Here is a 14,276-nt window from a genome sequence, read left to right on the forward strand (position 1 = left end):
ATTTTCTGATACCTTGCTTCTACTAGAGTAGATGAGGGGATCAAACACATCTTTTATAGAATAGTGGCTCACCCTTCAATAGAGTGTGTGCACTGTTGTTTCACTTAAATGCTAATATGAAAGTTAAGAATAAAGGACAAATTATACTGAAACTCTACCATCAATATATATTGGGCCATTTAAATCTCTGCCAAAATGTATGTGTGTTATATAGCTCCCAAATCTCCAAGTTTTAGGTACCCTTGCCTTTTATAAAATATTTTATAAGAATAAAAAACCATTAATACTTTTGGGACTTCCCTGGTGGCGCAGTGGTTAAGAATCCGCCTGCCAATGCAGGGGACACGGGTTTGAGCCGTGGTCCGGGAAGATCCCACATGCCATGGAGCAACTAAGCCCGGGTGCCACAACTACTGAGCCTGTGCTCTAGAGCCCGTGAGCCACAACTGAGTCTGCGTGTCACAACTACTGAACCCCACGCACCTAGAGCCTGTGCTTCACAACAAGAGAAGCCACCGCAATGAGAAGCCCTAGCACTGCAACGAAGAGTAGCCCCCACTCACCACAACTAGAGAAAGCCTGCGTGCAGCAACAAGGAACCAACACAACCAAAAATAAAATAAATAAACTCAAAAAAAATCATTAATACTTTAATTTGAAGTGTTTTCTTGCTATTTACCTCAAAACTTGGCTTGTCCTAAAAATTAGCTGAAATGAGCAAAGATGGCTCTAGATTTTTTGCCTAGTAGATTTCAACTTTGAATTTGAAACATCTTATCTTTGGTTATATTACATGAGTTTGTAGTTCAGCTTGTTAAAAGTGTTCCTAGCTAGCTCTAGTACTAACAGTATTTATATTGCTTTCCTTCTCCCTACTACTACATAGGGACTCCCTGGTGACCAAGGGCCTCCTGGACCTCCAGGGATACGTGGTCCTCCAGTAAGTAACCTAAAATTCTTTAGCATCATTTAATGTAAATTGATATTGACACATAGTACTCCATGAACCAATGTAAAATTACTTTTGTGTGTACAGGGTCCTCCAGGTGGTGTGAAAGGTGAGAAGGGTGAGCAAGGAGAGCCTGGCAAAAGAGTAAGTGTTACAGCTATTAATACTCTTTGCAAAATATTTTAAATATGTCTGTGTGTGTGCGCATGCCGGTGCACGTGCACATGTAGGTCATTTTCTTTTTTTCCTCTTAAATCCTGCTTTCATTGCCTCAAAATGTCATGACTGACATATTCATTTATTTCTTATAACACTGAAGTCCAAAAAGTCTACTTAAGAGAGTCCCAGGCAGGAAAAACTTGTTATATTCTTTAACCTTATATTTCCAAATAACAAGTATATATTCTTACATTTCCTTGAATCCTATAGGGTAAACCGGGCAAAGATGGAGAGAATGGCCAACCAGGAATTCCAGTGAGTATTTAAAGTCTATCCCTTCCCTCAAAAATAAAATGGCAACATTTGTACACGTTGGTAAAGAAGCAGGATGGCAAAGAAGCTTGGGTTTGGAAATAGTTTAAATTAATAGAAATTTAGTTTTCTTTCTTTTCTGAATGTGAATTTGAAATTTCTCTGTTTTTCAAGACAGATTTTTGTCAGATTTATTGAGATATAATTTGTATACAGTAAAATGAACCATTTTTAGTGTACAGTTCTGTGTATTTTGCTAAACACATACAGTTGTGTAACGATCTCCATAATAAAAAATAGTTCCATCCCCTCAAAAGTTCCCTCACGATCCTTTGTAGCTATTCCCTACCCTTCCCCAAAGCCCCTGGAAACAACTGATCTGTTCTCCATCCATATAATGCTGCCTATTCCAGAGTGGCATATAAATGGAGTCATATTGTGTATAGCTTTTTGAATCAGAATTCTTTCATATAGCATAACGCACTGTACTGTATATCAATAGTTCATTAACTTTTAATTGCTGACCAGTATGTGGTTATATGGATGTACCAATGTTTGTTTATGCATTTACCCATTGAAGGATATTTTGGTTGTTTCTGGTTTTGGCCATCATGAATAAACTCCTAAAAACATTCACATACTATTTTTTGTGTGAATGTAAGTTTTTTCAGTAAAAGTTTTGACATATAATTCTAATTGCTACCAAAAAAAGAGGAAAATAAAATATGCAAGTCCAGGAACACTATTTCAGGCAGCCTCAGTTTCAAGAGTATCCACCATAGATGTTAAAAGAGGTTTTCCAGGACAGATGGAAAATTTGATGAAATTTGGAGACTATTCTGAAGGAAAGGGAGCATTCTTAACAAGACTGGAAGTTATAAAGTCAGATAAATTGATTTCCAGATGATTTTCCTAAACAGGCAGTCCTCAGCTTATAAACTCTAGATTCACCAATGGCTTAAACATATAAAATGGCATAAGGTGGGGTTAAATTCAGGACCTCAGTTACTGGCTTCCTTTGGAACAGTGATTTAGGCAGCCATGATGTTCAGCAATTGCCTCTGATTGTTTTTGACTGATATCCCCAGGGAAAACGCTTTTCTCTGTTTGCAGTGAGAGAAATAAAATTAGGTCAAATAAACATAGCCATGCAAGTGGGATCTTTTTGGGAACCACCAGACAGGTCAAAAATGACAATTCTCTGGGAATGGGGCTTTGAAGAAGCTTCAACCTGGTTCTTTCCCTTCCAGTTGCTGCTGTGCTGCTGGTTTTTACCTTGATTGTGAGCTGTTGGTTTTCAAGGCTACTGTGGAGCTGAGGAAGTGTGATGGGAATAGAGCCACAAACCTCTGTGTTCTCACCAAGATTCAATCTTTTATTATTTTTTTTTCAAGAAACACTTCCTGGATTGCTGCAAGCCTTTGGTTAATTTCTAGAGTTCTAAAAAGGTTGACTCTGACCGTTTTTGCAAGTGTCCTTGTTGCTTTCATGGAGGAGAGGATTTTTGGAGGTCCTAATTACTCCACCATTTTTGCTGATGTCACTCTGTCTTCCATGTTTTAAAGGGTTTGCCTGGTGATCCTGGTTACCCTGGTGAACCAGGAAGGGATGGAGAAAAGGTAAGAATTTTAACACTTTCAAGTGACTGGTTTTATTCCAGTTAGTACAATCATTTTCTTGCCCAAGTTTGAGTTATAAATGAAAAAATTCTAAATAACTAGCTTTTGTATTCAAAACATACCTTCTTTATCCATCTTTTGGTGTTGCTCCCTTTTCTGTTATACCAGTTCCTCTAAATTTTCACTCACTATTCTAAATCACAGTCCATGTGATAGAAATACATGGAGAAATGTTTAACTTTAGCATTTCCATTGTTAAAAGTTGATGCCTTTGCTTTGAGCATGTATCGGCAAAACTTTTGTTCTCCAGAAAGAGGATTCAGCACTATTTTAGTCAGGTCCTCATACTAAAAAGGCTTATATAGTTGTGAATTTAGAATGTTGCCACTAAACATTTCCATTCTCTATGTAGTCATTGTGTGGAAGTCTGTGGCTAATTCTTTGTTGTTTTTTCATTTGGCTATACAGACTGACTGAAGTCATTTATTTAGCAGCCTATTTTAAAAGTGACTTTGAAAGAATGTATGAAGCACACAGTTCTCCTATTTATAGCAAATCACAAAACATCCAGTTTTCCAATCTCTCTGATCTTTAATTGCTTTCTATGAAAACCAAAACTGAAAAGCTTTGTTCTGCAGGCAAGGAGGGAAAGGTGTTACAAACTTGAATGTACCCAGAGGGCACACGTTTGAATGGTGGTTTATCTCCAAACTAGATCCAAGTTCTAGCTTGGCTTTAGAGGCACAGCTAGAATAAAGGAAGATAATAAATACTCAGAGAATAGAATTTTATTTTTCTAGTGTAAGTAAAGTTATAGAATAGAGTATCTTCTTAAACTAAAAGGAGTTTATAGATAGATGAAAGGTTCCTATGAACAAGTCTAGAATGAGAACAGAGGTGTGAGAGAGATATTTATTCTTGGGTCTTGGCCAGTAGAGTAACAGTTGAATACTGTGTTCTTCAGCTGTTGTAGCTACTGGTTAAGGGTAAACAGTTTTGTCTGAATTTGTCTTTCATTAGATTCTAAGAGCAAAGTCACAAAAGTAATTATGATTTATTAACTGTTCCTGATGATAGTTAAGTCCATCAGCTCTAAAATATCTGTCACTGATGGAAATGACACTAAATTTATGCCGTTGACAAGTTTTTTGAAACGGAACATGGCTAAATGTAAAAAACACAAATGTAATGATTATAGCTGATTCTAGTGCTACCAGTTTGTAAATCAGCATCTTCTTTATAGAGTATTTATAGTTTGCTGGAAAATAGGAATCTTAAAATCAAAGGATGTTACAGCTAGACATACCTTAGAAGTCTGGTCTATATATAAGGCAGAGAAGTTAATTGATTTAGTCAGCATCATAGAGATTGTAAATCTGAGACAACATCGCAGGTCTTCCTAGGCTTAGCTAAGTACTGTTTCATTACCTCATTTTGTATTTCTCTTTGAGATATTTTATTATGGATTTCTGGGTCTTTATGAAACATAGTTATCTGTTATATCTTTGAGGAAATTGATGTTTTCATGTGATTTTTACTAACCTGTTTTACAATTGTATTGAACAGGGCCAGAAAGGTGACATTGGCCCAACTGGGCCTCCTGGACTTGTAAGTTTTTTGTTTCAGTTTTTATTTATTAAATTTATTAGTGCATTTTAATTTTCATGTTTTAATTATATACTCCGTACCTTTTCCTCATAGAACACAAAATTCCAAGATCAACTTTTCCTGGCTTAAAAGTCTTTACATCCAAAACTTCAGTGATGTTGACCTCGAAGTCTTTGCATTGTTCTACCTGTATATTACTTCTCCATAATAAAGGTCCAAAATTACGGCATTAGGTTGTTTTGCCTCATGATTGCCAAATCATTTCTCAAGTAACCAGCAGGTGGTGCAAGTGTTGCTTACAAAGTTTCAAAAAAAGAAAGTGTTGGGGAACTAGGGGATTGGTCCTTTCCCCTGCAGAGCTCAGGGGAAAGATGGATTTGGTCTTAATAGGTTTTCTCAATTTGTAATTGTCTGATTCACACCTCTTTCTTCCCTGAGTGTCTGCTTTCTAGGGGCTCTTAATCAGAAATGTAGGAAACTGCTCTGTAAAAGAATAGTTGAGGGGTTTACAAATCTTCTGTCATGTTTGCATTCACCATGAAATTCTAGTCAAATATATTTTCATTCTTATTAAGAATAAAATGTCACTGTTACAGTTGACATATTGGTTTTCCTATCATTGAAATTTGCTAAGACTCTTGACTTTAGGCTGCACTGAAGCTGCAAAGGGTCAAGTGCCATAAAACCTATATGTTCAGACATTTGAATAACATTAATTATTTTTGTCCATAGTGAGTGTCAGATATTGATACTTGGTACTTTACCAAATCTAATGAGGAGGTAGTTAAAGAAGATCTTAGACAATTTTTATTCACTTTCATTTTAAAATCAGAGTTTTACTTCTCTAAGAAGCAATTTCTCTGAAAAATGAAATAAAATTTTGATGAACATCAGAAGAAATGGAAATTTTGAGAGTGCAATCCAATCCAACAGCTCACTTCCCCTTTTGAACTACTATCCCAATTCTAGGTCCCACAGATTTCAGTGTCCATTTGTCTGAATATTTCTTATATCCAAAAGAGCCAGGATAAATATCGCACTTTGCCAGTAGGTGATGATTTCTGTCTCAAACTGATAGTTTCTTAAATGTAAAGCTTACTTTATAGCTCTATGAAGTTAATTTCTTTATATTTAGATTATTTAATGTAAAATTATTTAGGCATAAGGTTCTAAGAAGATAGAAAGGGAATGATCAGCTAGTTGATTTTAATTAGTAAAGCCTTCCTGGTAGAGATGTGTTTTCTTTTTTATTTCTTTTTTTCTTTTTTAAGAAGAAGAAAGAAATATGGGTTGACAAAGAGAAAGATTGGGGGAAGGCATTATAGATGTTTAGAATGGCATATTCAAAGGCAAAAGCAGGAATCTGCAAGATGCATGAACTGGTTATAATCAGACCTCACTCTCCTAAAAGGTCATTCAGGACGTGAAACAGGTGAGAGAGGTATTGGGAGTGAGAAGTAACTTGACAGAGTCCAGCATTAAAAGTGACATCAGATATAGTAAGAAGTAGTGAACAATTTTGAATCCTTCAACAGGATAAGTAACACAGAAAAATTGGTTCTTGAGGAAGTGTGTCCAAGTAGTAGATCTGGATTAAATGGGACAAGCTCAGAGTTGCTTCTGTTAGTCCAAGTGTAAGGTAAGGATAGAAGCTGTTGCAACAAGAAAGAAAGGGACACATTGGAGAGACATTTTTAGTAAAGAATTATCAGGCTCAGGTGATTGGAATGAATCGAATGTGAATTATAAGATAAGAGACATCAAACATAATTCTAGCTCTGTAAGTCTGGGGCTCAGGAGAGTGGTAATATTAGTACTGGCATTGAACATTTTCTAATCTGTTGAAGCATAGAAGTAACATAGAATATGACTCACAATCTTCGTAAGTAGTCTTGATGATTTTGCATCTGAACACTTTGTGACAATGATACACTGTAATCATATGTAGCTGCTAGGTTATTTGCAGAAGAACAAGTCTCTTCCTCTTTGAATTCCTTTATTTTTTTCTTTCATAATAAAGGTAATTCCTAGGCCTGGAACTGGTGTAACTGTAGGAGAAAAAGGAAACATTGGGTTACCTGGCTTGCCTGGAGAAAAAGGAGAGCGAGGATTTCCTGGAATACAGGGTCCACCTGGCCTTCCTGGACCTCCAGGTAAAAGAGACTGTGCTGTACTTAATAGCCTTGAATTTATAGTATCTTTGCTAATCCAAGTATACAGCATTATCATACTAGTTCCAGGGTGATCATGGCCGTAGAAGACAGAGGTATTTTTTAATGGACAGAAACTTCTCAACTCTTACTATAGCTTTTCTCACCAAGTTTCTTACCTGTACTTTAAAAAAAAAAGAAAAATGAAAAGTTATTTGAATAGTGTCCTTTTACCCTAAAAAAATACCATTTCTACCTTTTGTTATTAATAAATTACACCAAACAGTACTGTGATCCAAAAATTAATCATTATACCTTTCATGCTGTTATGAAAGGGAACATTGTGCTAATAATGCCTAGTTATATAAGATTTACTGTATTTTTATATAGTAAATAGCACTATCCACTTAGAATTCCAGAAACATCTACCTAGAAATCCCCATGGTGATTTTGCTGTGCAGTAAAATCTTGGAGCTCAATACTGAGTTGTATATCATTCCTTTGTTGAAGATACACAGTATAGTAGAACATTTCTAATTTGGCCACAAACTGAGCAGTACCCTTGTTTAGCGTGTTTATTTGGATGTTCTGTGAAATGAGGTGATAGTAAGGATTTATGTAAAAGTTGAAAAAACATCCACAGTATCTGTCACACATACATGTATAATAAATTATGGTTACTTTTCCTTCAAAAATATTTGGCTAATGAAATATTAACATGATGAGATGAGTGACACTCAGTGTTCCTCCCAAGGAGAAAGAGAATAAATTGTGGGTCCCATTTTGCTCTAAGTATGCACTTTGGATTTCGAGCTTCAAGGTAATGGACTAAACACATACTGTGTCTGGAAAATTGAGATAAGGAATTCTCCAAGGATGTAGCAGAAAAGTTAAAGTGTTAGCTAGTATTAAATAAAATTTAAGACGCACAAAGGATAAACCTAGAAGTCCCAAAATCCAGCATGAAGGAGTTCAAGGAGAGAATAGGGCAAGAAGCAATATTTGAAAAATTAATGGCTGAGAACTTCTATCTATTAAAAAGTGATTCCCTGTGAAAAGGCTTATGAATTACAAAGCAAAAGTAAAATAATAATACAAAAATACGTAACTAGACACATTTTAGGGACATTTTAGAATTTAAGGGTAAAAAGAAATTCTTAAAAACTGTCTGAGAGCAAAGGCAGATCACCTACAAAACAGTGAGAATAAGAGGAAGATAATGGAGCACATTTTCAAAGTAATAAGGAAAAATAACTATGAATTTGAGATTCTATATTACATCAAACTATCATCCTAGTGTGAAGATGGGATGCTTAGAAAGTTTACTACCTCCAGATCTTCTCTGAAATAGTTACTGGAGGTTTTACTCCAAGAAGAAGACAATAAATTCAGGATGAAGTTGGCGGTGGGGGTGGGTAAGATACAAGAACCAGTGGTTAAGAAAGATATTGATAAAGTATTTTAAGTCTAAATAAGTATGGATCATAAAAAATAACAAATATTTTAAGTAACAATATGGAAGTATAATTGTACACATGACTAACACAGGATATGGACATACAGAGAGAATGGAGAAGTGAATGATAAGGTTTTTTGTCTTGTTAGAGGGAGAGAATATAAATATTATTAACTCTCTTAAGTTTTTCAGAAAATATAAGTTTTAGTACATAGGTTAAACATTTTAATAGTAACCACTAGAAAAGAATAGAAAGAATATACATTACTTACTTGTTGAGGAAAGAAGATGACCAAAAAGCTGGATGTATGTCACACAGATTAGGATTGGGACAAAACAGACACAGAAAAACCTGAATAAATAGAAAAAAATAAATAAAATGACAAGAAGAAGTTAAAAATAAATCAGCAACTCCAATAAATGTGAAAGGACTAAACACTGATTAGTAGACAAAAACTAAAATAAAATTGGAATAAAAATATCTGTATGCTGTGCACAGTAGACATATCTAAAGTAAAACAACATAGAAAATTTGAAAATAAAGCAATGGGAAGATATTAAGCAAATGCTACCAAAAGGAAAGCTGGTTTAGCAATTCTAATACAGTATGAAATGGAGTTCAATGAAAAAAATGCATTAAAAAACAAAATTTTCACATGGATAAATAGACAACTTATACCACACTGATATAAAGGTCACTAAACTTATGTATCTAAAAATATAGCTTTGAATATGTAAAATGAAAACTGATAAACTACAAGGGATAATTTGGCAACTCCCCAATATATCAAGTAAGTGAAAAACAAATAAGGATATAAATGATTTGAGCAACACAATTAAGCTGTATTTATGGGGGAGAGAGAAAAACTGTGTGTGCAGCAGAGAATGTACATTCTTTTCAAACACACATGAAGCATTTATAGAAATTGACTCTATTAGACCAGAAAAAATCTTTTAAAATTATATGCGGGCCATGCTCTGTGACCACAGTGAAATGAAGTCAGAAATTAACAACAAAAAGCACCAAATATTTGTATATTAAAGTGCATATTTCTAAATAACTCTAGAGGTAAAGAGAATACAGAAATGGAGATGATGAACTACTAAATGCTAAATAAACAACCTCGTATCAAAACTCATTGTACCCTTAATTTATCACAAAATTAGAGATACTGAAAATAAATGAACTAAGTTGGAAAAATAATAAGAAATAAAACAAGCACATGCCATTTGCAGCAACATGCGTGGACCTAGAGATTGTCATACTGAGTGAAATAAGTCAGACAGAGGAAGACAAATATCATATGATAGCGCTTATATGTGGAATCTAAAAAAAGGCTACCAATGAACTTATCTACAAAACAGAAATAGAGTTACAGATGTAGAAAACAAACTTATGGTTATCAGGGGGCAAAGGGGGGGAGGGATAAATTGGGAGATTGGGATTGACATATATACACTACTGTATACAAAATAGATGACTAACAAGTACCTACAGTATAGCACAGGGAACACTACTCAGTACTCTGTAATGGCCTATATGGGAAAAGAATCTAAAAAAGAGTGGATATATGTATATGTATAACTGATTCACTTTGCTGTACATCTGAAACTAACACAATATTGTAAATCAACTATACTCCAATACAAATTTTAAAAAAAGCACAAAAAAGCACAAACAAAATAGATGGAAAAACTTGAGAAAGGTAAAAATAAAATATGATCAAGATAAAGGGAAGAGAAGGCACAAATAAAATCAGTAAAGAAAAAATATTATTACCATAAATACAATTAAAATTTTTAGATTACAACAAAACTATAAAACTATGTCAATATATTTTAAATTCTAGGTGAAATATACGTTCCTTATGAAACAGAAAACATAAAGTAATACAATTTTCCCGAGAAAGTAGGACACCTAAGTAGATCAATTACCATAGAAGATTTTGAAACGTTAATGGTCTCCATGAAAAAGCATTGGTTTTGTGGGTGGTTTTATAGAGTTTTATGGATGAAATCTACCAAGTTCTTGAGCAGGTGATTCTCATAGTTTATAAACTGTTTCAGAACATTTTTTTAAAAAGGAAATTCAGTTTAGCAGTATCAGTACCAAACCACCAAGGAGATACACTGGAAATAACTATAGTTCAATATCATTTATGAATGTGGACGTAACAATCTTAAATAAAATATTATCAAATCAATCCAGAAGTATATTAAACAATATGATATTATGACCAAATAGATTTTACCCTAAGATTGCAAGGATGGTTCAACATCACTGTAATTGACCACATTGACATATTAAAAGAGAATAGGCCAATAGATGCAAAGAAAACAGTAAAATTCAATACTTATTCATTTTTAAAAGGAAAAAAAAATCTTAAACTAACATTAGGGACTTCCCTGGTGGCGCAGTGGTTAAGAATCTGCCTGCCAATGCAGGGGACATGGGTTCGAACCCTGGTCCAGGAAGATCCCACATGCCATGGAGCAGCTAAGCCCATGCATCACAAGTCCTGAGCCCACGCACCTAGAGCCTGTGCTGGGCAACAAGAGAAGCCACTACAATGAGAAGCCCATGCACCACAACGAAGAGCAGCCCCTGCTCGCCACAACTAGAGAAAGCCCACACTCAGCAACGAAGACTCAACATAGTCATACATAAACAAGTAAATAAATAAATAAATTTATTTTTTAAAAAAACCCTAAGATTAAAAGGGAACTGTCTTGAAGACCTAAATAGACATTTCTCCAAAGAAGAAATACAGATGGCCAAGAGGCACATGAAAAGCTGCTCAACATCGCTAATTATTAGAGAAATGCAAATCAAAACTACAATGAGGTAGAACCTCACACCAGTTAGAATGGGCATCATCAGAAAATCTACAAACAACAAATGCTGGAGAGGGTGTGGAGAAAAGGGAACCCTCTTGCACTGTTGGTGGGAATGTAAATTGATACAACCACTGTGGAGAACAGTATGGAGGTTCCTTAAAAAACTAAAAATAGAACTACCATATGACCCAGCAATCCCACTACTGGGCATATACCCAGAGAAAACCACAATTCAAAATGGCACATGCACCCCAATGTTCATTGCAGCACTATTTGCAGTAGCCAGGTCATGGAAGCAACCTAAATGCCCATCGACAGACGAATGGATAAAGAAGTCATGGTACATATATACAATGGACTATTAGACATAAAAAGGAACGAAACTGGGTCATTTGTAGAGACATGGATGGATCTAGAGACTGTCATACAGAGTGAAGTAAATCAGAAAGAAAAACATATCGTATATTAACACATATATATGGAATCTAGAAAAATGGTACAGATGAACTGGTTTGCAAGGCAGAAATAGAGGCACAGATGTAGAGGACAAATGTATGGACATGAAGTGGGGAAAGTGGTGGTGGGGTGGGGTGTTGTGATGAACTGGGAGATTGGGATTGACATATATACACTAATATGTATAAAATGGATAACTAATAAGAACCTGCTGTATAAAAAAATAAAATAAAATTCAGAAAAATAAAAAAGGAACTGTCTTGGGCTTCCCTGGTGGCACAGTGGTTGAGAGTCCGCCTGCCAACGCAGGGGACATGGGTGCGAGCCCTGGTCCGGGAAGATCCCACATGCCGTGGAGCAACTAAGCCTGTGCACCACAACTACTGAGCCTGCGCTCTAGAGCCCACGAGCCACAACTACTGAAGCCCGTGTGCCTAGAGCCCGTGCTCCACAACAAGAGAAGCCACCACAATGAGAAGCCCAGGCACCTCAGTGAAGAGTAGCCCCCGCTCGCCGCAACTAGCGAAAGCCACACACAGCAACAAAGAACCAAAGCAGCCAAAAGTAAATAAATAAAATAAATAAGTTTATATAAAAAAGGGAACTGTCTTAATTTGATGGCAGAATATAAGACTTGATGTCTTATATTCTCTTGAAGCTATCTACTTCATACAGGAAGTACAGGACTGTTCAGGAAATGTCATACTTTTTGGTGAAACATCAGGAGCATTCTCATTCAAGTCAAAAATAAGATAAAGATATGGTCACCAATACTGTTTGTTCTTATACTGAAGATCCCAGCCAGCATACTAAGTCTTGAAAAAAACAGAGGTGTATGGATAAAAAACAAAAAGCAAACTAAATTTTGGTTATTCACAGGCCATGTGATAATCTACCCATAGAGCCTAAAAGAATCAAATGACAAATTACCAGAACTTAGAATGTTTGCAAGGTAGCCAAATATGAGTTGCAAACTTAAATAACTTACCTTCCTCTAAACCAGCAATAAAATAATTAAACGTACAAGAGGACAAAATCCAGTTAACAAAAGTAACAGTCATAAAACTGACATTAGCAATCAGATTTACCCATGAATAAACCAAACAAAAGATGTTTAAGATCTCTTTCATAACTTTGTAAAATACTATTAAATAATATAAAATTAATAAATGGAAAGATATAATACTTAGTTATTACTTGATGCAAGAACTCAATATTATATACAGGCAATTCTACCAAAATTTAATCTTTAAATTCAAATTAATCTCATTCAAATTACAATGTTTTTTTAAAAAGTGAAACTGACAAGCTGACTCTGAAGTTCATTGGAAGAGTAAATTTGTAAGTGTAGTGAAGATGGTTTTAAAAAGAACAAAGATGGGCATATTTTCCTTACCAGTTTTGAAAACATTATAAAGCTGTAGTAATGAAAAAGTGTGTTAATGATGCAGGAACAGATAGTGGAACAGAAGAATGTCCAGAAACAGAGCCACGTTTACATGAGAATTTTGAGATGTCTCTTTTTTTCCTGTAAATGGCTTCCTGGTATTTCTGAGATTAAAAAGATCACAGTGTCAAAGGAGAGTGAGTAGAGAGTTAGTTATTAGTACATTTCCAAAAGTAATAAAGCTACATTAAATTATTCTTTCTTATACTCAAAGTAGTACTTACATTATTGGAACTTTCCATCTTTTCTCTAGATGTTGATTCTCATAGAAAAAACTAAGAACATAACTGGTATTATACATTAAAGGAAGATCTTATCATTACTTAATGTCTCATTGAGACCCAAAGTAATATGTCTAAATAAGATCATTTTGATCACTTTTAATGGGTATTTGTTTTTATCCTAGGACTTGCAGTTACAGGTCCTCCTGGGCCCCCTGGCTTTCCTGGGGAAAGGGGCCAGAAAGGTGATGAAGGTCCACCTGGAATTTCCATTCCTGGATCTCCTGGACTTGATGGACAGCCTGGGGCTCCTGGCCTTCCAGGGCCTCCTGGCCCTCCTGGCCCTCACATCCCTCCTAGTAAGCTATAGTTTTTTTCCTGTTAAGTTCTATTGTTGTTTTTGTTTTGTCTTTATTTATAAGTGAATCTAGCTGAAGGTTGGCATCATTCTTTGTATTTCTGATAGCTAAATATTCTTCCACTGCTTCTACTTTTGATTTTTGGTGATTATTTGATATTTAGATTTGTTCTTCAAATTATCACTAATATTATATCTTCCTTTTCTTTATAGGTAGTTGTATTAATGCAGAGAAATAACTGAAAATAGATCTTTTTTTTCTAGCCTATCAGACTTTCTCTTTGTTGTCTTCTGGATATTTTACAACAATTGGCTTGCTGTTCTTGTTTTATCTTATCTCAGGTGATGAGGTATGTGAAGCAGGCCCTCCTGGCCCTCCAGGATCTCCAGGTGATAGAGGACTCCAAGGAGAACAAGGAGTGAAAGGTTTGATTCCCATATTCCTTCATCCTTTGAAATCATCAGCAAAATCCCCTATATCCTCCACCCTACCTCAGCCACTCACTCCCATGGTCATACCCCAAGACCACACATTACCAGTAGTGCACACTTCCATATTTTGATTTCCCAAATCTCATTTTGTGACCACTACATCCTATCTTTCTGGCTTACTACCTCTAATAACCTGACTCCAACATTACTTCACACTCACTGAAACCTACCAACTTTGACCGTCCCTCAACCTTTTGATGTCCTTTCTTCT

General features: G+C 35.3%; 1 protein-coding gene across 1 annotated transcript in view; it reads left to right on the forward strand.

The window, feature by feature from the left end:
* COL4A5 (collagen type IV alpha 5 chain) overlaps positions 1 to 14,276 on the forward strand; it is a gene marked incomplete at its 3' end in the record, with an annotated part of 264,450 nt that overhangs the window by 153,190 nt on the left and 96,984 nt on the right. The window contains exons 14-21 of the mRNA XM_082610613.1: positions 887 to 940; positions 1,037 to 1,093; positions 1,379 to 1,423; positions 2,986 to 3,039; positions 4,606 to 4,647; positions 6,668 to 6,800; positions 13,401 to 13,574; positions 13,916 to 13,999. Of these exons, the coding sequence (XP_082466739.1) occupies positions 887 to 940; positions 1,037 to 1,093; positions 1,379 to 1,423; positions 2,986 to 3,039; positions 4,606 to 4,647; positions 6,668 to 6,800; positions 13,401 to 13,574; positions 13,916 to 13,999 (643 nt within the window). The remainder of the gene's footprint in view (positions 1 to 886; positions 941 to 1,036; positions 1,094 to 1,378; positions 1,424 to 2,985; positions 3,040 to 4,605; positions 4,648 to 6,667; positions 6,801 to 13,400; positions 13,575 to 13,915; positions 14,000 to 14,276) is intronic.

This window comes from Mesoplodon mirus (genome assembly GCF_964341445.2).
Source record: "Mesoplodon mirus genome assembly, chromosome: X".
Lineage (NCBI taxonomy): Eukaryota > Metazoa > Chordata > Mammalia > Artiodactyla > Ziphiidae > Mesoplodon > Mesoplodon mirus.